Genomic DNA, 17,641 nt, shown 5'->3' with positions numbered 1-17,641 from the left:
ACTGATTTTTTAATATGAAAGTATAATATAATTGACTTTGATAATAACCTATCCCTCAACAAAGGGTGGGAGTATCAGGGAGTTAAAGAATGAATCCCCAACACACTGCTCCCAGCTGATGGGGTCCATCTCCATGGGCTGCTACTGCTGACATTCCCTCCTGGCCATCAGTTGTTCTTAAATTTGGCCTGCTGTTGGGTGGGAAACTGCATAAAAATAATAATGAGGTCCCGCCATTAAGTTCGGCAGGATCTCCACAACCCCAGTTTTGCTGGGTTCTTTAGCCATTTTCAGACTCTTCAGATCCTCCCCGTAAACACTGGTGCTGGATGTATCTGAGAAATCTTTTGACTCCTTAAATTATTAGGTTTTTTTTTGGAATATGACAAAGAACTGATAATGAGCAATAGGAAACAAATTATTTTTAAAAATTGGAAGTGAATTATTGCTGCAGTAAAAATAGTATAAAAATAAAAGTGTACTGAGCAGTACAATAACATATCAGTGCAGAACACCTTTAAAGGCATAATGCTATGTAGGAAATAATATATACCTAAAACCAGCAAACCCAGACCAAACAGGGAATGCAGTGCAGTGGTAATGTTAATGCTTTGGAGAATGGAGTTCAAATCCCACCACAACAGCTTGTGGAATTTAAATTTAACTAATTAATAAAGGTGGAATTAAAAGCTTGTCTCAGTGATAATGACCATGAAACTACCATTCTGTTGTAAAAACTCTTCTGGTTCACTAACGTTCTTTAGGGAAGGAAATCTGGAGATATGGCCTACATGTTACACCAGACACACATCAATATAGTTAAATCTTAACTGTCCACTGAAATGGCCTAGCAAGCCACTCAGTTGTACAAAACTACTAAAGGAATGATGAGAAAGAATAAAACCAAACTGACCACCTGTCATTGACCTATGTTATGATCCCCAGCTGAGGTTACCCCTGGATAAGCCAGATCCCAGAGTGGAACCCAGCTTGATAGATCCTAACTTTTAATTTGTTTGTTTAGATATGTGGAGTGGGGCTACTGAACAGAATCACTGGAGTCAGCTAATAAACTTTTAACGAAAGAATAAAACATTTATTCAACAAGAAAAGATGAACTATATTACATTACTCCTTCACCCACAACTATACCTTTACAGATATATACAGATTCGTAAGGATAACCCAAGTTACACAAAAGTTATCATACTCTAATGTCCACAATAAGTACACAGTCCATGTACCAATAGGCACCCTGTGATCAGACACACCACAGTCTGAAACCAATTGACAGATGCAACCCCAGACAGATGCTATGGATCTCTCCTCAACTCCCCCCACACGCATGTCACATCGTGAGCCAACCGGTCTCATTGCATTCCATCTTTCACACAAGGGTTTCCAATCTCCACTCTCCAAGAACTCGTTTTGGAATCTTCTCCAAAACCCATGCTTTTTCTCAGATGCCTTCCGCAATGGTCCACCTCCAGGGTTTCAAACTCTCCTTCTGATGTTCCTCTTCCCTGGGTCACCACATGCATTCAAGCTGTCTTCCACGCACTCTCTCTCATCGACTCAGCCATCAAAAGTACACCACTGCCCATAGCCAAGGATTACAGACCTTCAGTTGTCTCTTTAGATCTTCTTGCCTCTTGCAAACTGTTCTCGCTTTAAATCTGAAGCTTGGAGCCTCCCTCCCCCTCACTCTTAACTTTACTAATAGGACCTTTTCCAGGTTTTTGTCCATCCTTTGACTGGAAGGTCTGCTTGGGACTTTCTCTTGTTCCACTCCCTTGGATTTTGGAGTCTTTTCTTTAGCTTGAGACTGGCTATCTGTCCCCTTTGCTCCAGTCTCTCTTGGCAACTACTTTCAAAACCAACTGCGCTCAACGGCTTCCAAAATCAAACTGCTATTTCTCTTCTGTATATGTCTATGGGAGGGACCTGCCTCTCTGGACCCCTGTTGTTAGGCAATAGCCCAATTCTTGTACTCTTGTTTGCTTAACCTAGCTGCAACAGTTATAAAAAACCTCATGAGGAATGCAGGTACCTTTTTAAAGTGAAACTAAAAGTCCATTTGACCTTTCTTAACACACAGATACAGAAATACAAATTAAACTTAAACTTTAAAGCTAAAACTCATTCCTAACATCTACAAGTATCAACATAGCTTATTTAAACTATCTCTATTTCCTAACGCCTAGGCACCAGAAATGACAATGGCACACTCTGCCCAGTTGACCCTGCAAAGTCCTCCTTACTAACATCTGGGGACTTATGCCAAAATTGGGAAAGCAACAGCATGTCATGGTCATACCAAATCATACAACCAAAGTTGCATAGTTCTCAATCACCACCTCTGGGAATGTCCTGTACCACCGGCAGAACAGACCCATTAGAGGTGGTGACATGGTGGTCTGAAGTTAGGAAGGAGTTGCCCTCGGAGTCCTCAACATTGACTCTGGATCCATGAAGTCTCAAGGCATTGGATTAAACATGGCAAAGAAACCTCCTGCTGATTCCTACCTGCCACTCTCCCTCAGCTGAAGAATCAGTACTCCTCCATGTTGAAAAGGCACTGACGGTGGCAAGGGTACAGAATATACTCTGGGTGTGGAACTTTAATATCCATCACCAAGCATGGCTCATTAGCATCACTACTGACCAATCCTGAAGGACATATTTGCCAGACCAGGCCTTTGGCAGGTGTTAAGGGAACCGTCAAGAAGGAAAAACATTCTTGACCTTGCCCTCACCAATCTATCTGTTGCAGATGCACCTGTTCATGACAGTATTGGTAGGAATGTCCACCACACAGTCCTTGTGGAGACCAAATCCTGTATTCACTCTGAGGATACCATCTATCCTGTTGTGTGACATTACCACCAGGATAAATAGAATAGATTCAGCACAGATGTAGCAGCTCAAAACCGGACATCCATGTGGTGCTGTGAGCCATCAGCAGCAGCAGAATTGCATTCAGCCACAGTCTGTAACATATGAACATACGAATTAGGAGCAGGAGTAGGCCACTCGGCCCCAAGAGCCTGCTCCGCCGTTCAATAAGATCGTGGCTGATCTGGCTGTGACCTCAACTCCACATTCCCACCTACTCCCGATAACCTTTTACCCCCTTGCTTATCATGAATCTATCTAGCTCTGCCTTAAAAATATTCAAAGACTCTGTTGCTACTGCCCTTTGAAAAACTCTTGGTCTGGCAAACATCTCACTCCATTGGGAGCCGCCCAAGATCTCCTGCCTACGTCGGCAGCGCTCACCTCTCCTGGTTGTACTGCTCAGGCTTCAGAATTGCCAGTCCTTTGAATGGGCTGGCAGCATCAGGAGCCTGTCCATTGTCCTTAATTGGACACAGGACCAAACGTGGCCAATTAAAAGGCTATCTCTGGTAAAATTGTCAAGCTGATCCTCCGTCTGCAATTGCAGGTTCAATTCCTGCTTTTCATCCTAATATATGGGGTCCTGAAATCCACAGTAAAATGTTAGTTATGTCCCTTTTTTTCTACTGCCATTATGTTATCTTTAATTAGCACAGTACCCCATCACACCCACATTCTTTCATCTCTATCCTTTCTAAATATGTTAAATCCTACAATATTGAACGGCCGCAATCTTGTTCTTTAAGTAGCCATGATTCAATTATCCATATTATGCTTTTATTTAATTCTTTTATGTGATTTGGGTATTGCTTCAAGGCCAGAAATTGTTACCCATCCCAAATTACCCTTGAGAAGATGGTGGTGAACTGCCTTCTTGAACTGCTGCAGTCCATGTGGTGCAGGTACACCCACGGTGGTGCTGGGAAGGGAGTTCCAGGATTTTGATCCTGTGACAGTGAAAGAACAGCAATATAGTTCCAAGTCAGGATGGTGTGTGACTTGGAGGGGAACTTGCAGGTGGTGGTGTTCCCTCGCGTCTGCTGCCCTTGTCCTAGGTGTAGAGGTCACGGGTTTGGAAAGTGTTGTCGAAGGAGCCATGGTGAGTTGCTGCAGTAGATCTTGTATAGCACACCACTGTCACTGTGCATCGATGGTGGAGGGAGTGAATGTTTAAGTTGGCGGACGGGGTACTGATCAAGCAGTACCTGGATGGTGTTGAGCTTCTCAAGTGTTGTTGGAGCTGCACTCATCCAGGCAAGTGGAGAGTATTCCATCACACTTCTGACTTGTGCCATGTAGATGATGGACAGACTTTGGGGAGTCAGGAGGTGAGTTACTTGCCTTACAATTCCCTGCCCATGACTTGCTCATGGAGCCACAGTATTTATATGGCTGGTATAATTAATTTTCTGGTCAATGGTAACCCCCAGGATGTTGATAGTGGGAGATTCAGTGATGGTAATGCCATTGAATATCAAGGGGAGATGGTTAGATTCTCTCTTGTTGAAGATGGTCATTCCCTGGCACTTGTGTGACGTGCATGTTACTTGTCGCTTATCAGCCCAAGGCTGAATGTTGTCCAGGTCTTGCCTCATATTCAGCAGACTGCTTCAGGATCTAACACTTTGCTTCACATTATTTATGTTACTCTTATTCTTTACCTTGTTCTGACCTCTAGTCTTATTTCTTATTTGTTTTATTTTCAGGTCTTATATTAATTTTACAAGATCCCTCCCCCATTTTACTAGTTTAAAGTCTTAAACACAACTCTATTTATACTTTTTGCTACTCTGGTCCCAGGCTGGTTTAGGAGGAAGCTATCCCAATGGTACAAGTGTACAGTTTTATCCTGTCCCAATGCTGGTACCAGTATCCCATGGAATGGAATATCCTTAAGGCATTCACATTCCTGATTTATCTATCCCTATACCTATTAGCCTGTGGTTCAGGTAATAATCTTGAGTGGGGGCCAGATTTTTAATTTAGTTCCTACATATTCCTTTAGTAAGTGGGCTCAAAACAGAGGGTAGCAAATATTCTGAACAATTACTTCCTCCAAGTATGCATAAGGGAAGACATATATCCTCCCCAGAGTTATCTCAAGCAAGATTAAAATCTTTACAACTGAGATGGTAGTTGCAGAGTTGCAGACATACTAAAAGGGTTAAAAACTAGTATATCTGCAGGGGTAGATTACATTTGCCTTAAAGTGCTAAAGGGACCGGAAGTTTAATAAAGCACTGACAATCATTATAAGACAATCACTGAAAAGTGGGGGGAAATATTGGATAGGCTAATGTGGTGTCCATATTCAAAACAGAATTATAAAACAAACAAAATTAATCACAAACAAATCAGTTTTGCTTCAGTCAAATCCAGTTGCTTTCTACTGAAGTGCTGAACAGCCCAGCTGTTTTATTATTTTCTTTTTGCAATGATAATTATCTTGTGAAAACTTGAAGCTTTTCCACACAGCAATAACCAAATTAATAGCACTCAGCATGCATTCAGAAGAGGACCCTAACTGTCTAATTTACCTACTCTCTTTGAGGAAATGACACTCCAAGAGTACTGTGGTAAGCCTACAATGTGTTCCACCTTGGCTCCAGCAGCTATTTGACAAAGTTCCTCATGAAGTTTAACAGTTAATTTCAAATCAATAGGAATTCAGTGTAAATTGTGGGTAGGGATAAGAAATTGACTGATGACAGAAAACAATGAGTACTTCATGGAAGGATAACATTTGAAGGGGGAAACTACTGAATGGGGTGTCTCAAGGATCAGTACTGAGACCATATCTATTTATAATTTACATGAATGAATAGGACTTAGAAACCCAAAGCAAACTGGTGATATGTATTCATGCATTATCTTAATGTGATGGAGTTTGAGCATGTGCAGCACATAATGACACAATAAACTTGTTCTCGTCAACTGGCTATACCTTATGTCAGTCTTCTTCAATTGTGCCATGCAATATGCCACAGATACCAAACTAGGAGGGGCAGTGGAATCAGAAGGAGACGGCTCAGAAATAACACAATAATATCGGAAAAAATAGTAAGTGGGCAGATGAGATTTAATACAGACAAATATAAGTGTTGCACATCAGAGAAAAGGATAAAACCCGTAATCCATGAATCTGAAAGAGAACTAGAAGACTTAATGTTCAAGATGTTCAACTAATACAGAGCAACAATTTGAAAACCCAAGATGATGTTGAACCATATAGCTAAAACAGCAGAATACAATTTAGTGGAAGTCATGATTAAACTGTACAGTGATCTACTAAAAGCACCTCCATCCATTTCTGACCTCCAAGAAATAAGAGGGACAATCCAACCTGGAGATGATGCCACAAGAATGATCCTGAGTGTTGGAGCTCTCAGTTAAGAGCGAAAACTGAAGAAATCTTGGCTCTTTAGCTTTGAAAGGTATCATCTGAAAGATGATCTTATGGAGGCAATAGCATCTATTAGATAGTACCTTTTTTGATTAATTCATGGGAATGTGGGTGTTGCTGGCAAGGCCAGCATATATTACCCCACTCCTAATTGTCCTTGAGGAGGTGGCAGTGAGCTAGTTTCTTAGACTGCTGTAATCTATTTGGGGAAGGCGGTCCCATTGCTTATATAGGCAGATTTTGACCCAGCAATGATGAAGGAACGGCAATATATTTCCAAATCAAGATGGTGTGTAACTTGGAGAACTTGCAGGTGGGGGTATTCCCATGTGCTTGCTGTCCTTGTCCTTCTCTGTTGTAGCAGTCACCTGATTGACTGATGCTATTGAAGAAACCTTGGCGAGCTTTTACATATTTGAAAACATAGGATATACAGGAACAGGGCATTCCGCCAATCAATCCATGCTGGCATTTGTGCTTCACTGTAGCCTCCTCTCATCATTCCTCATCTAATTCCAACATCATAACCCTCTTTTCCCTTCTCCCTCATGTGTTTGTCTACCTTCCCATTAAATACATCTACGTTATTTGCTTCAAACATTTCCTGTGGTAAGGAGTTCCACATTCGCACCACTCTTCGGGTAAAAAAGTTTCTTTTGAATTCCCTATTGAATCTCTTAGTGACTTTTTATATTGATGGTCTCTGGTTATGCTTTTCCCCATAAGTGGAAACATTCTCTCTGTCAAAACCTGTCAAGATTTTAAAGACTTTTATTAGGTCACCCCTCAGCCTTCTTTTTCAAGAGAAAAGATACCCAGCCTGACATGTGTACCCATGCAGTTCTGGTAGCATCTTTGTAAATCTTCTCTGCACCCTCTTTAGTGTCTCTATATCCTTTTTATAGTGTGGTGACCCGAAGTGCACACAGTACTCTAAGTGTGGTCTAAGGTTCAATCTAGGTTTAGCATAACTTATCTGCTTTTCAATTCTATCCCTCTAGAAATAAACCCCAGTGCACAGTTTGCTTTATATTTGGCCTTGTTAACCTGTGGCACAACTTTAAACATCTGGTGTAACTCTTTCAAGTCAAAACCAAATAAACTAAATTAACAAATCAAGGGACAAATTAAAAGGCAGCCCTTTAAAGGGAAACTGCAAAAGCAAAAGATAAAATTGAAAGGAAACTTACCAAACGACTGGTGTATTTGTACTCCAAAATCTCTTTACTCTTCTACCCTACCTAGACTCACATCTTTCAAGTGATAAGTGACCTTCCTATACTTCCTACCACCTCACGTGTTGAATTTCATTTGCCAATTATTTGCCCATTCTGTCTATTAAGTCTATTAATGTCCTTCTATAATTGGTTGCAGTCCTCCTCAATATTGACCCCGCAAATGTGGTGTCATCCCCAAATTTAGAAACTGTGTTCTTGATTCCAAAGTCCATCATCAAAGCATGTACTGTAGATAGTAAACACAGCAGCCACAGTGTGAATGGAATGAAGGATTAAGGTGATTATGGAGAGCCAATCATGCAGGTTGCTTTATCCTGGATGGTGATAAGATTCTTGAGTGTTCTTGGATCTCAGACGTCCAGGCAAATGGACAGCATTCATTACATACTTGACTTGTGCCTTGTAGAAGGTGGACAGGCTTTGGGGAGTCAGAAGGTGAGTCACTCACCGCACAATTCCCAGCCTCAGACCTGCTCTTGCAGCTACAGTATTTATCCAGTTAATGCCATTAAATGTCAAGAGGAGATGGTTAGATTTGTTCCTGCTTGATTTGGCCATTGCCAGACACTTGGATGACACAATGAAACTTGCAACTTATCAACTCAAGTCTGAATATTATCCAGGTTTGGCTACTTACGGGCACCTACTGTTTCATTACTGAGGATTTGCAAATGGAACTGAACACTGCAATCATCAGTGAGAATCCCCATTTATGACCTCATGAGGCACCTGAACTCTTGTAACATTATTGTGGGGCAGGATGATTGGCCTCCAACAACTACAGCCATCCTTCTTTGTGCTAAGTATTACTCCAGCCAGTGGAGATGTTTCTTTGAATCCCATTGTATTCAATTTTATTAGGGTTCCTTGATGTCACACTCGGCTAAATGCTGCTTGATGTCAAGGACTGTCACTCTAACCTCACGTTTGGAATTCAGCAATTTTGTTCATGTTTTGACCAAAGCTGTACTGAGGTCTGGAGCTGAAAGGTCCTAAAGAAACACAAACTGAGCATCAGTGAACAGGTTATTGGTGAGTAAGTACCACTGTTGATGATATCTTCCATCACTTGGCTGCGGATTGAGAGTAGGCTGATTGGGCAGTAGTTGGCCAGAATGGATTTGTCCTGTCTTTTGTGGGCAGGAGACACCTGGGCAATATGCCACATTCTTGGGTAGATGCCAGTATTGTAGCTATGCTTGAAGTGCTTGGCTAAGGACATGGCTAGTTCTTGAGCACAAGTTTTCAGTACAACAGTCAGGATATTGTTGGAGCCCATAGACTTTGCTGTCTCCAGTGTGCTCAGCTGTTTCTTAATGTTTCACAGAGTGAATGGAATTGGCTGAAGACTGGCATCTACGGTGCTAGGGACCTTTAAGCTAACAATGGTTGGCACGCTTTAGACTTGTCTTTTGTACTCATATGTTCAGCTCTACCATCATTGAGGATGAGGATATTCAGCTTCTTCCTTCCATTAGTTGCTTATTGCACACTACCATTCATGACAGGACGTGGCAGGACTGTAGAACTTTGATCAAATCCATTGGCTGTGGGATCGCTTAGTTCTGTCTATCACATAATGCTTCCACTGTGTGACTTGAATGTAGTCCAGTGCTGCAGCTTCACTAGGTTGACACTACATCTTAAATATGACTGATGCTGGTCCTGGCATACTCTCCTGCAATGAGGTGACAGATTGTGGTGGAATATAATTCTGCTATCTGCTACTGCTGATGGCCCACAGTGCCTCCTGGGTGCCCAGTTTGGAGCTGCTAGATCTGTTCTGAATCTATCCCATCAAGCCTGGTGGTAGTGCTACACAACATGATGGAAGGTATGAAGACAGGATTTTGTCTCCACAAGGACGGCCCAGTGGTCACTCCTAGTAATACTGTCATGGACACATGCATTTGTGATGGATAGGTTTGGAAGGATGAGGTCAAGTAGTTTCTTTTCCTGCATGCTGTTTCTCTCTCCACATGCTGTAGGTCCAGGCTGGCAGTTATGTTCTTCAGGACTCAACCAGCTTGTTTAGTGGTGATGCTGCTGATTCTTGATGAAAAACATTGAATATACGATGGGTGGGGAACATCGGAGTACATTGAGGAGTACTGATTCATCAGTTGAGAGAGGCTGTAGGTGGTAACCAGAAGTTTCCTTGAAACTTCATGGGGTCCACATTCAATGTTGAGGACTCCAGGGCTATTCCTTTGTGACTGTAAAACACTGTACTGTCACTTCTGGTGGGTCTGTCCTGCCAATGAGACAGGACATACCCAGGGATGGTGATGGAGGAGTCTGAGACATTGGCTGAAGTATACATTCATTTATTTCAGTCTGCGGCTTGATTAGGCTTGAACTGGACTGGCCATATAAATACTGTGGTGATAAAAGCAGGTCAGAGGCTGGGAATTCTGCAGTGGGTAACTCAACTCCTAACTCTCCAAAGCCTGTCAACCACCTACAAGGCACAAGTCAGGAGTGTGATGGGATACTCTCCACTTGCCTGGATGAGTGCAGCTCCAACAACACTCAAGAAGCTCAACACCATCCAGGACAAAGCAGCCTGCTTGATTGGCATCCGATTCACCACCTTCAACATTTATCCCCTCCACCACCAACACAGAATGGCAGCAGTGTTTATCATCTACAAGATGCACTGCAGCAACTCACCAAGACTCCTTTGACAGCACCTTCCAAACCCTCAACCTTTACCATCTAGGAGGACAAGGGCAGCAGGCACGAGAACCCACCACCTTCAAGTTCCCCTCCAAGCCACACACCATCCTGACTTGGAACCTTTTCAGTATTGCTTCAGTGTCGCTGGGTCAAGATCCTGGAACTCTCTTCCTAAGAGCACTGTGAGTGTATCTACACCACATGGACTTCAGCAATTCAAGGCGGCGGCTCACCACCACCTTTTCAAGGCAATTAGGGATGGGCAATAAATACTGGCCTAACCAGTGATGCTCACATCCCGGGAAAGAAGAAAAAAAGTCTGTGGGGCAGCTGGGCAAACCAGTCCCCAGATGTTAGTAAGGTGGACTTTACAGGATCGACTAGGTTGGGCGTGATTTTCTTGTATCTAAATCTGATGTCTAGTTTGAAGCCGAGTGATCTGTCTGGTTTTATTCCTGTTACTCTCTGTTAAGGCAGTTAAGGGTCAAATATATTGCTGTGGACCTGCAGTCACATAGAGTTCAGAGCAGTTAATGGCAGTTTTCCTTCACTAAAGGACATTAGTAACCAGATGCATTTTTATGAGACTCTGATAGTTTAATGGTCGTCATCACTGATACTTATTTTTATTCCAGGTGTTTCAGTGGAAAAAGATTAAGACAGGATTAAGAAAGGATTAAGCTAAATGTAATTTTAGGACTGATTTCAGGAAGATTTACTTCATACAGAGTAACCGGTACATGGAATGAACTCCTGGATACAGTAGTGAATGCAAAACAACAGATCAGGTGAGAAAAGATTAAGTTTCTCCATTCCATTTTAACCAGCACCAGCTGTCCTGTCCTCCACCAATCCAGTTTCCACCAAGTGAGGAAGTTAAAAGTTGAAACCATAGTTTCTTAAATAAAAACGTAGAGTGCATCAGCATCATGGCATGTGGAGAGAGAAACAGAGTTAATGTTTTGAGTCTGATATGATTTCTTCAGAACTGAAGAGGGTTGGAAATGTGTTGCATTTTGTGCTGTTAAAAAAGGGGGAGGGGCAAGTGGAACAAAAAGGTTAGATGGGGAGGGAGATTCAATATCAAAGATGTCATGGAACAAAAGGCAAAGGGAGTAGTAATGGCTGTAAAGAAAAAAGCATTCATCTGGAGTAGGTGTTAATAGCAGAATAAAGGTCAGCTCTTTCTGAAAGCAAAAACAAGATACAGGCTGGCACTTGGCAAAAAAAAATCAAGATGAGAACAGAGTTCATGGTCTGAAGTTGTTGAACACAATGTTGAGTCCAGAAGAATGTAAAGTGCCCAATCAGGAGATGAGTTGCTGTTCCTCCAGCCTGCATTGGGCTCCATTGGAACACTGTAACAGGCCGAGGACAGAAATGTGAGCAAGATGGCATATTAAAATGGCAAGCAACCGGAAGGTCAGGTCACGCTTGTGGACTGAGCGGAGGTGTTCCATAAAATGGTCACCCAGTCTGTGTTTAGTCTACCCAGTGTAGAGAAGACTGCATTGTGAGCAGTGAATACAGTAGGTTAAATTGAAAGAAATACAAGTGAATTGCTGCTTCACCTGGAGGAGAATTTTGGGACTTGGATAGTGAGGATAGCAGAGGTAAAAGGACAGGTGTTACACCTCCTGCGATTGCATGGGAAGATGCTGTGGGAAGGGGATGAGCTGTTGGGGGTGATAGAGGAGTAGATGAGGGTGTCACGAGAGAACATTCCTTTCGGAATGCTGACAGGGGAGGGAAGGGGAAGATGTGATTGGTGGTGGTATCATGCTGGAAGCGGCGAAATTGGTAGGAGATGATCCTTTGAACTTGTAGGCTGGTGGGGTGGAAAGTGAGGACAAAGGGAACCCTATCGTGGTCCTAGGAGGGTGGGGAAGGGGTGAGAGCAGAAGTATGGGAAATGGGTCAAAGTTGAGGACCCTGTCAACCAGTGTGGGGGAATCTTTGGTTTAGTGAAAAGGGAGACATGTCGGAAGCACCATTGTGGAATGTAGCATCATCAGAACCGGTGCGATGGAGATGGAGAATCTGGGAAAATGGAATGTAGTCTTTACAGGAAGCAGGGTGTAAGGAAATGTAGTTGAGGTAGCTGTGGGAGTCAGTGGGCTTGTAATGAATATTATTAGACACTCTATCCTCAGAAGCGGACACCGAAAAGTCAAGGAAGGGAAGTGTTGGAGAAGGACCATGTGAAGTTGAGAGAAGGGTAGCAAAATTGATTTTTTTTTCAGTTCCACATGAAAGCAGGAAGCTTCACCGATATAGTCATCGATGTACTGGAAAAAGAGCTGTAGGAGGACTAGAACAAGGAATGTTCCACATACCCCACAAAAAGGCAGGCATAACTATGCCCTATTCAGGTACTCATAACCATATCTTTATTTGGAGAAAGTGAGACAAAAGGAGAAATTGTTCCATGAGAGAGCAAGTTCAGCCAGATGGAGGAGGCTGGGGGTGGATGGGGGAGGATGGGGACTGTTTGGGTCTCTGTTCAAGGAAGAAGCAGATAGTCCTCAGACCATCCAAGTGGGGTGTAGAGATGTTGAGGGATTGGACATCCATAGTAAAGAGATGGTTAGGGCAGGAAGCTGGAAAATGTTGAATTGACATTGACGTCAGAAGAATCATGAATGTAGGTGGGAAGAAACTGGACAAGGGGGAAAAAAAAGTCAAGATAGGAAGAGATACATTCAGTGGGACCGCAAGTATGCCCCTAACCCTTCAGCTGCTTGCCATTTTAATTCACATCTTGCTTTCATGCTCATATTTCTGTCCTCGGCCTGCTACAGTGTTCCAGTGAAGCCCAACACAAGCTAAGGAACAGTACCTCATCTTCTGACTAGGCACTTTATAGCCTTCTAGACTCAACTTAAGACAATAACTTAAGACCATAGACTCTGTCCTCCGTTTTGATTTTTTTTTTGCCAAGTGCCAATCTGTATCTTGTTTTGGCTATCATTGTGAGCTGACTTTATCCTGTGGTCAAACACCTACTCTGGACCTATGCTGTGTTTCTTTACTACAACCATTGCCACTCCCTTCGCCTTTTGTTCCATGACATCTTTGATGTTTAATCTCCCAGCCCTCTAATTATCCCTTATCCTCCTTCTGCTCCACCTGCCCCTCCCCCTTTCTCAACAGCATAAAACCCATCACATTTCCACCACTCTTCAGTTTGGAAGAAAAGTCATATTGGACTTGAAACGTTAACACTGTTTCTCTCCAGAGATGCGGCCAGACCAGCTGAAAATTACCAGCACTTTCTGTTTTTATTTCAGATCTCCAGCATATGCAGTATTTTCCTTTTATTATGACCAAGGTTTCTGGAAAATGATACAACCTTACAACACTCTGTTAAGGGGTTTCTCTTACTCTCTGTTCAATTTCTCCTATATTTAACCTTTTATGTACAGTCCCTGGTTCTAGAGGCCCAATTATCAAAAACAGGCTGCTTCTATTGTCCCTGAGCAGCCCTTTCAAAAGTTGGCATAGAACTTGAAACAAAAACAGAAAGTGCTAGAAAAACTCAGCAGGTCTAACAGCATCTGTGGAGAGAAAAAGAAGAGTTAACGTTTTGAGTCCGTATGACTCTTAAGTCATACAGACTTGAAACGTTAACTCTGGTTTTTTTTCTCTTCACAGATGCTGTTAGACCTGCTGAGTTTTTCCAGCATTTTCTGTTTTTGTTTCAGATTTCCAGCATCTGCAGTATTTTGCTTTTATCTTGGCATTGAACTTGGTTAGTTGTTAGGAGATACTCTCTCTGTAGACAGCTATTGACCTACAGAACAAGTTCCTACCTCATACAGTGGGTGTGGATTTTCTGCAAGCACTGAAAATGGAGCTGGATACTTTTCTGAGTTTGGGCAACATATCTGCTTTTCGAAGGTAGATGGGTATTGGGGATTGTGTCCCCCTAGTCACCCTGACCCCCTGGATCTTGTTTGATCAGCTTTGGGAGTTGTAAAGATTTCGCAATGCTTTTTTCCTATTTTGGCTTAAGTTTCTCTTCTTTGTATTTCTGCCTTTTGCAGGAGATCAAGTCACTGTTGGTGAGATGGATAAGGGTGAGAGTAGATAGGTAGAATTGCACAAATGACTTTGTAAATAACTAGAGTTTTGATTAATTGATCTATTATGATCTGACCTCTCTTGGCACCAAAGGCTTAAAGAAGCAATCCAACAGTTTGAGGAGGCTGCAGGCAAGATTACTGTCCATCGAGGTGATCACTTCTTTCATCGACACCCGCACAAAAGAAATGGACTCCTGTGACAAGAGAAAAAGGAAAAAAGGCAGTTCAATCTCTAAGCTGCTTTATTTTGAAATGCTTTGTGCCAATTTACTAAGGAAGAACAAGAAACCAATAGCTAAAACAAAAACAGAATTACCTGGAAAAACTCAGCAGGTCTGGCAGCATCGGCGGAGAAGAAAAGAGTTGACATTTCGAGTCCTCATGACCTGCTTTGTGCCAATTTACTAAGGAAGAACAAGAAACCAATAGCTAAAACAAAAACAGAATTACCTGGAAAAACTCAGCAGGTCTGGCAGCATCGGCGGAGAAGAAAAGAGTTGACATTTCGAGTCCTCATGACCTGCTTTGTGCCAATTTACTAAGGAAGAACAAGAAACCAATAGCTAAAACAAAAACAGAATTACCTGGAAAAACTCAGCAGGTCTGGCAGCATCGGCGGAGAGGAAAAGAGTTGACGTTTCGAGTCCTCATGACCCTTCAGCAGAACTGAGTGAAGTTAGGAGAGGGGTGAAATATAAGCTGGTTTAAGGTGGGGGGGGGGAGAGAAGTTGTGGGGGGGGTGGTGGTTGTAGGGACAAGCAAGCAGTGATAGGAGTAGATAATCAAAAGATGTTACAGACAAAGGAACAGAGAGGTGTTAAAGGTGGTGATATTATCTAAGAGAATGTGCTAATCAAGAATGGATGGCAGGACACTCAAAGTACAGCTCTAGTGGGGGTGGGTGGAAAGACTGACAGGGTATTACAGTTATAGATTTAAAAATAATGGAAATAGGTGGGAAAAGAAAAATCTATATAAATTATTGGAAAAAACAAAAGGGAGGGGGAAGAAACGGACATGGGGGTGGGGATGGGGGAGGGAGTTTAAGATCTAAAGTTGTTGAATTCAATATTCAGCCCGGAAGGCTGTAAAGTGCCTAGTCGGAAGATGAGGTGCTGTTCCTCCAGTTTGCGTTGGGCTTCACTGGAACAATGCAGCAAGCCAAGGACAGACATGTGGGCAAGAGAGCAGGGTGGAGTGTTAAAATGCCAAGCGACAGGGAGGTTTGGGTCTTTCTTGCGGACAGACCGCAGGTGTTTGGTCTCTCCAATGTAGAGGAGACTGCATTGGGAGTAACGAATGCAGTAGACTAAGTTAGGGGAAATGCAAGTGAAATGCTGCTTCACTTGAAAGGAGTGTTTGGGCTCTTGGACGATGAGGAGAGAGGAAGTGAAGGGGCAGGTGTTGCATCCTCTGCGTGGGCATGGGGAGGTGCCATAGGTAGGGGTTGAGGAGTAGGGGGTGATGGAGGAGTGGACCAGGGTGTCCCGGAGGAAACGATCCCTACGGAATGCCGCCGGGGGGGTGAAGGGAAGATGTGTTTGGTGGTGGCATCATGCTGGAGTTGGCGGAAATGGCGGAGGATGATCCTTTGAATGCGGAGGCTGGTGGGGTGATAACTGAGGACAAGGGGGACCCTATCATGTTTCTGGGAGGGAAGAGAAGGCGTGAGGGCGGATGCGCGGGAGATGGGCCGGACACGGTTGAGGGCCCTGTCAACGACCGTGGGTGGAAAACCTCGGTTAAGGAAGAAGGAGGACATGTCAGAGGAACTGTTTTTGAAGGTAGCATCATCAGAACAGATGCGACGGAGGCGAAGGAACTGAGAGAATGGGATGGAGTCCTTACAGGAAGCGGGGTGTGAGGAGCTGTAGTCGAGGTAGCTTGTAATGGATATTGGTGGACAGTCTATCATCAGAAATTGAGACAGAGAGGTCAAGGAAGGGAAGGGAAATGTCAGAGATGGACCATGTGAAAATGATGGAGGGGTGGAGATTGGAAGCAAAATTAATAAATGTTTCCATTATTTTTAAATCTATAACTGTAATACCCTGTCAGTCTTTCCACCCCACCCCCACTAGAGCTGTACTTTGAGTGTCCTGCCATCCATTCTTAATTAGCACATTCTCTTAGATAATATCACTACCTTTAACACCTCTCTGTTCCTTTATCTGTAACATCTTTTGATTATCTGCTCCTATCACTGCTTGCTTGTCCCTACAACCACCACCACCCCCCCAACTTCTCTCCCCCCTCCCCCACCTTAAACCAGCTTATATTTCACCCCTCTCCTAACTTCACTCAGTTCTGCTGAAGGGTCATGAGGACTCGAAACGTCAACTCTTTTCTTCTCTACCGATGCTGCCAGACCTGCTGAGTTTTTCCAGGTAATTCTGTTTTTGTTTTGGATTTCCAGCATCCGCAGTAGTTTTTTGTTTTAACCAATAGCTAAACCCTGGTGAAATCAGGCTGTATTTTCCTCCGACATATACAGTTGTGTCCACATTTATGTCAATAGAATGCGATTCCTAAGTAATTCTCTATTCCATATGAGTAGCACAGTTGTTTCCAGCAAATCTTGTGGGAGTCAGTAATAAAGGCATATTCCCTGTAAACCCCTAGTATGTAATTTGGCAGTTACAGGCAGAGTTCTGTGGGTGAGGGATTGGGATAAGGGACTGCAACTGCTGTTTAAAGGGCTGGACATTTTTTCAGGCAACTTGGAAGAGAATTCTGTTGGCAATGTACAGGCTTATAATGGAAACACTATCAATGGTTCAACAGAATTGCTGTTGCAAGAAAGGGGGAAAAGGAGGATTGTCCTGTTTCGTATCAGGGTACTCTCTCTCCACATGACAGTGGTCACAAGTACCCAGCAGGAGATGGTACAAAAGGTCAATGCAGCCAGTGCCACCCAAAGGAGATGGTGGCAAATAAGACTAAAGTTTGCTGACCTGAAGAGGTCATCCAGTGCCTTACAAAAGAGATTTAGCTATATAGTTGAAAAGGAGAAATTTGCAGAGCCATGGATAATGAGCAGGATAAGTGACTGCTAGGCGAAGGATGGAAGAAATATATTATAATGAGGTCCTACCATTAAAGTCTGAACTCCACATTCCTGGCCTTGCCAAGCTTTTCCCTCACTACTATGCTGCCTCCCCACTTCCTTGGAACATATTAGGCCATTGTTTAACTCTTTTTTAAATTACTATTCTCCAATCATATAATGCAAAATTTTTCTTTTCTTTTTCGATTTCTTTCTAATAACATTGCAACACACAAGAAACCATATTGATTCAACTGCTAAGAACCTTTCACTTTCTCCCCCGCCTCCCTCT

At 43.0% G+C, this 17,641-nt stretch overlaps 1 protein-coding gene across 1 annotated transcript in view; it reads right to left on the bottom strand.

Moving 5' to 3' along the window:
- Window positions 1-17,641, bottom strand: part of dnah1 (dynein, axonemal, heavy chain 1) — a 532,475-nt gene that overhangs the window by 219,652 nt on the left and 295,182 nt on the right. The window contains 1 exon segment of the mRNA XM_078543835.1: window positions 14,378-14,497. Coding sequence (XP_078399961.1) covers window positions 14,378-14,497 — 120 coding nt within the window.

This window comes from Cetorhinus maximus, chromosome 6 (genome assembly GCF_964194155.1).
Source record: "Cetorhinus maximus chromosome 6, sCetMax3.hap1.1, whole genome shotgun sequence".
NCBI lineage: Eukaryota > Metazoa > Chordata > Chondrichthyes > Lamniformes > Cetorhinidae > Cetorhinus > Cetorhinus maximus.
The sequence above is the reverse complement of the archived record's forward strand: the minus strand, read 5'-3'. Positions and strand labels throughout refer to the sequence as shown.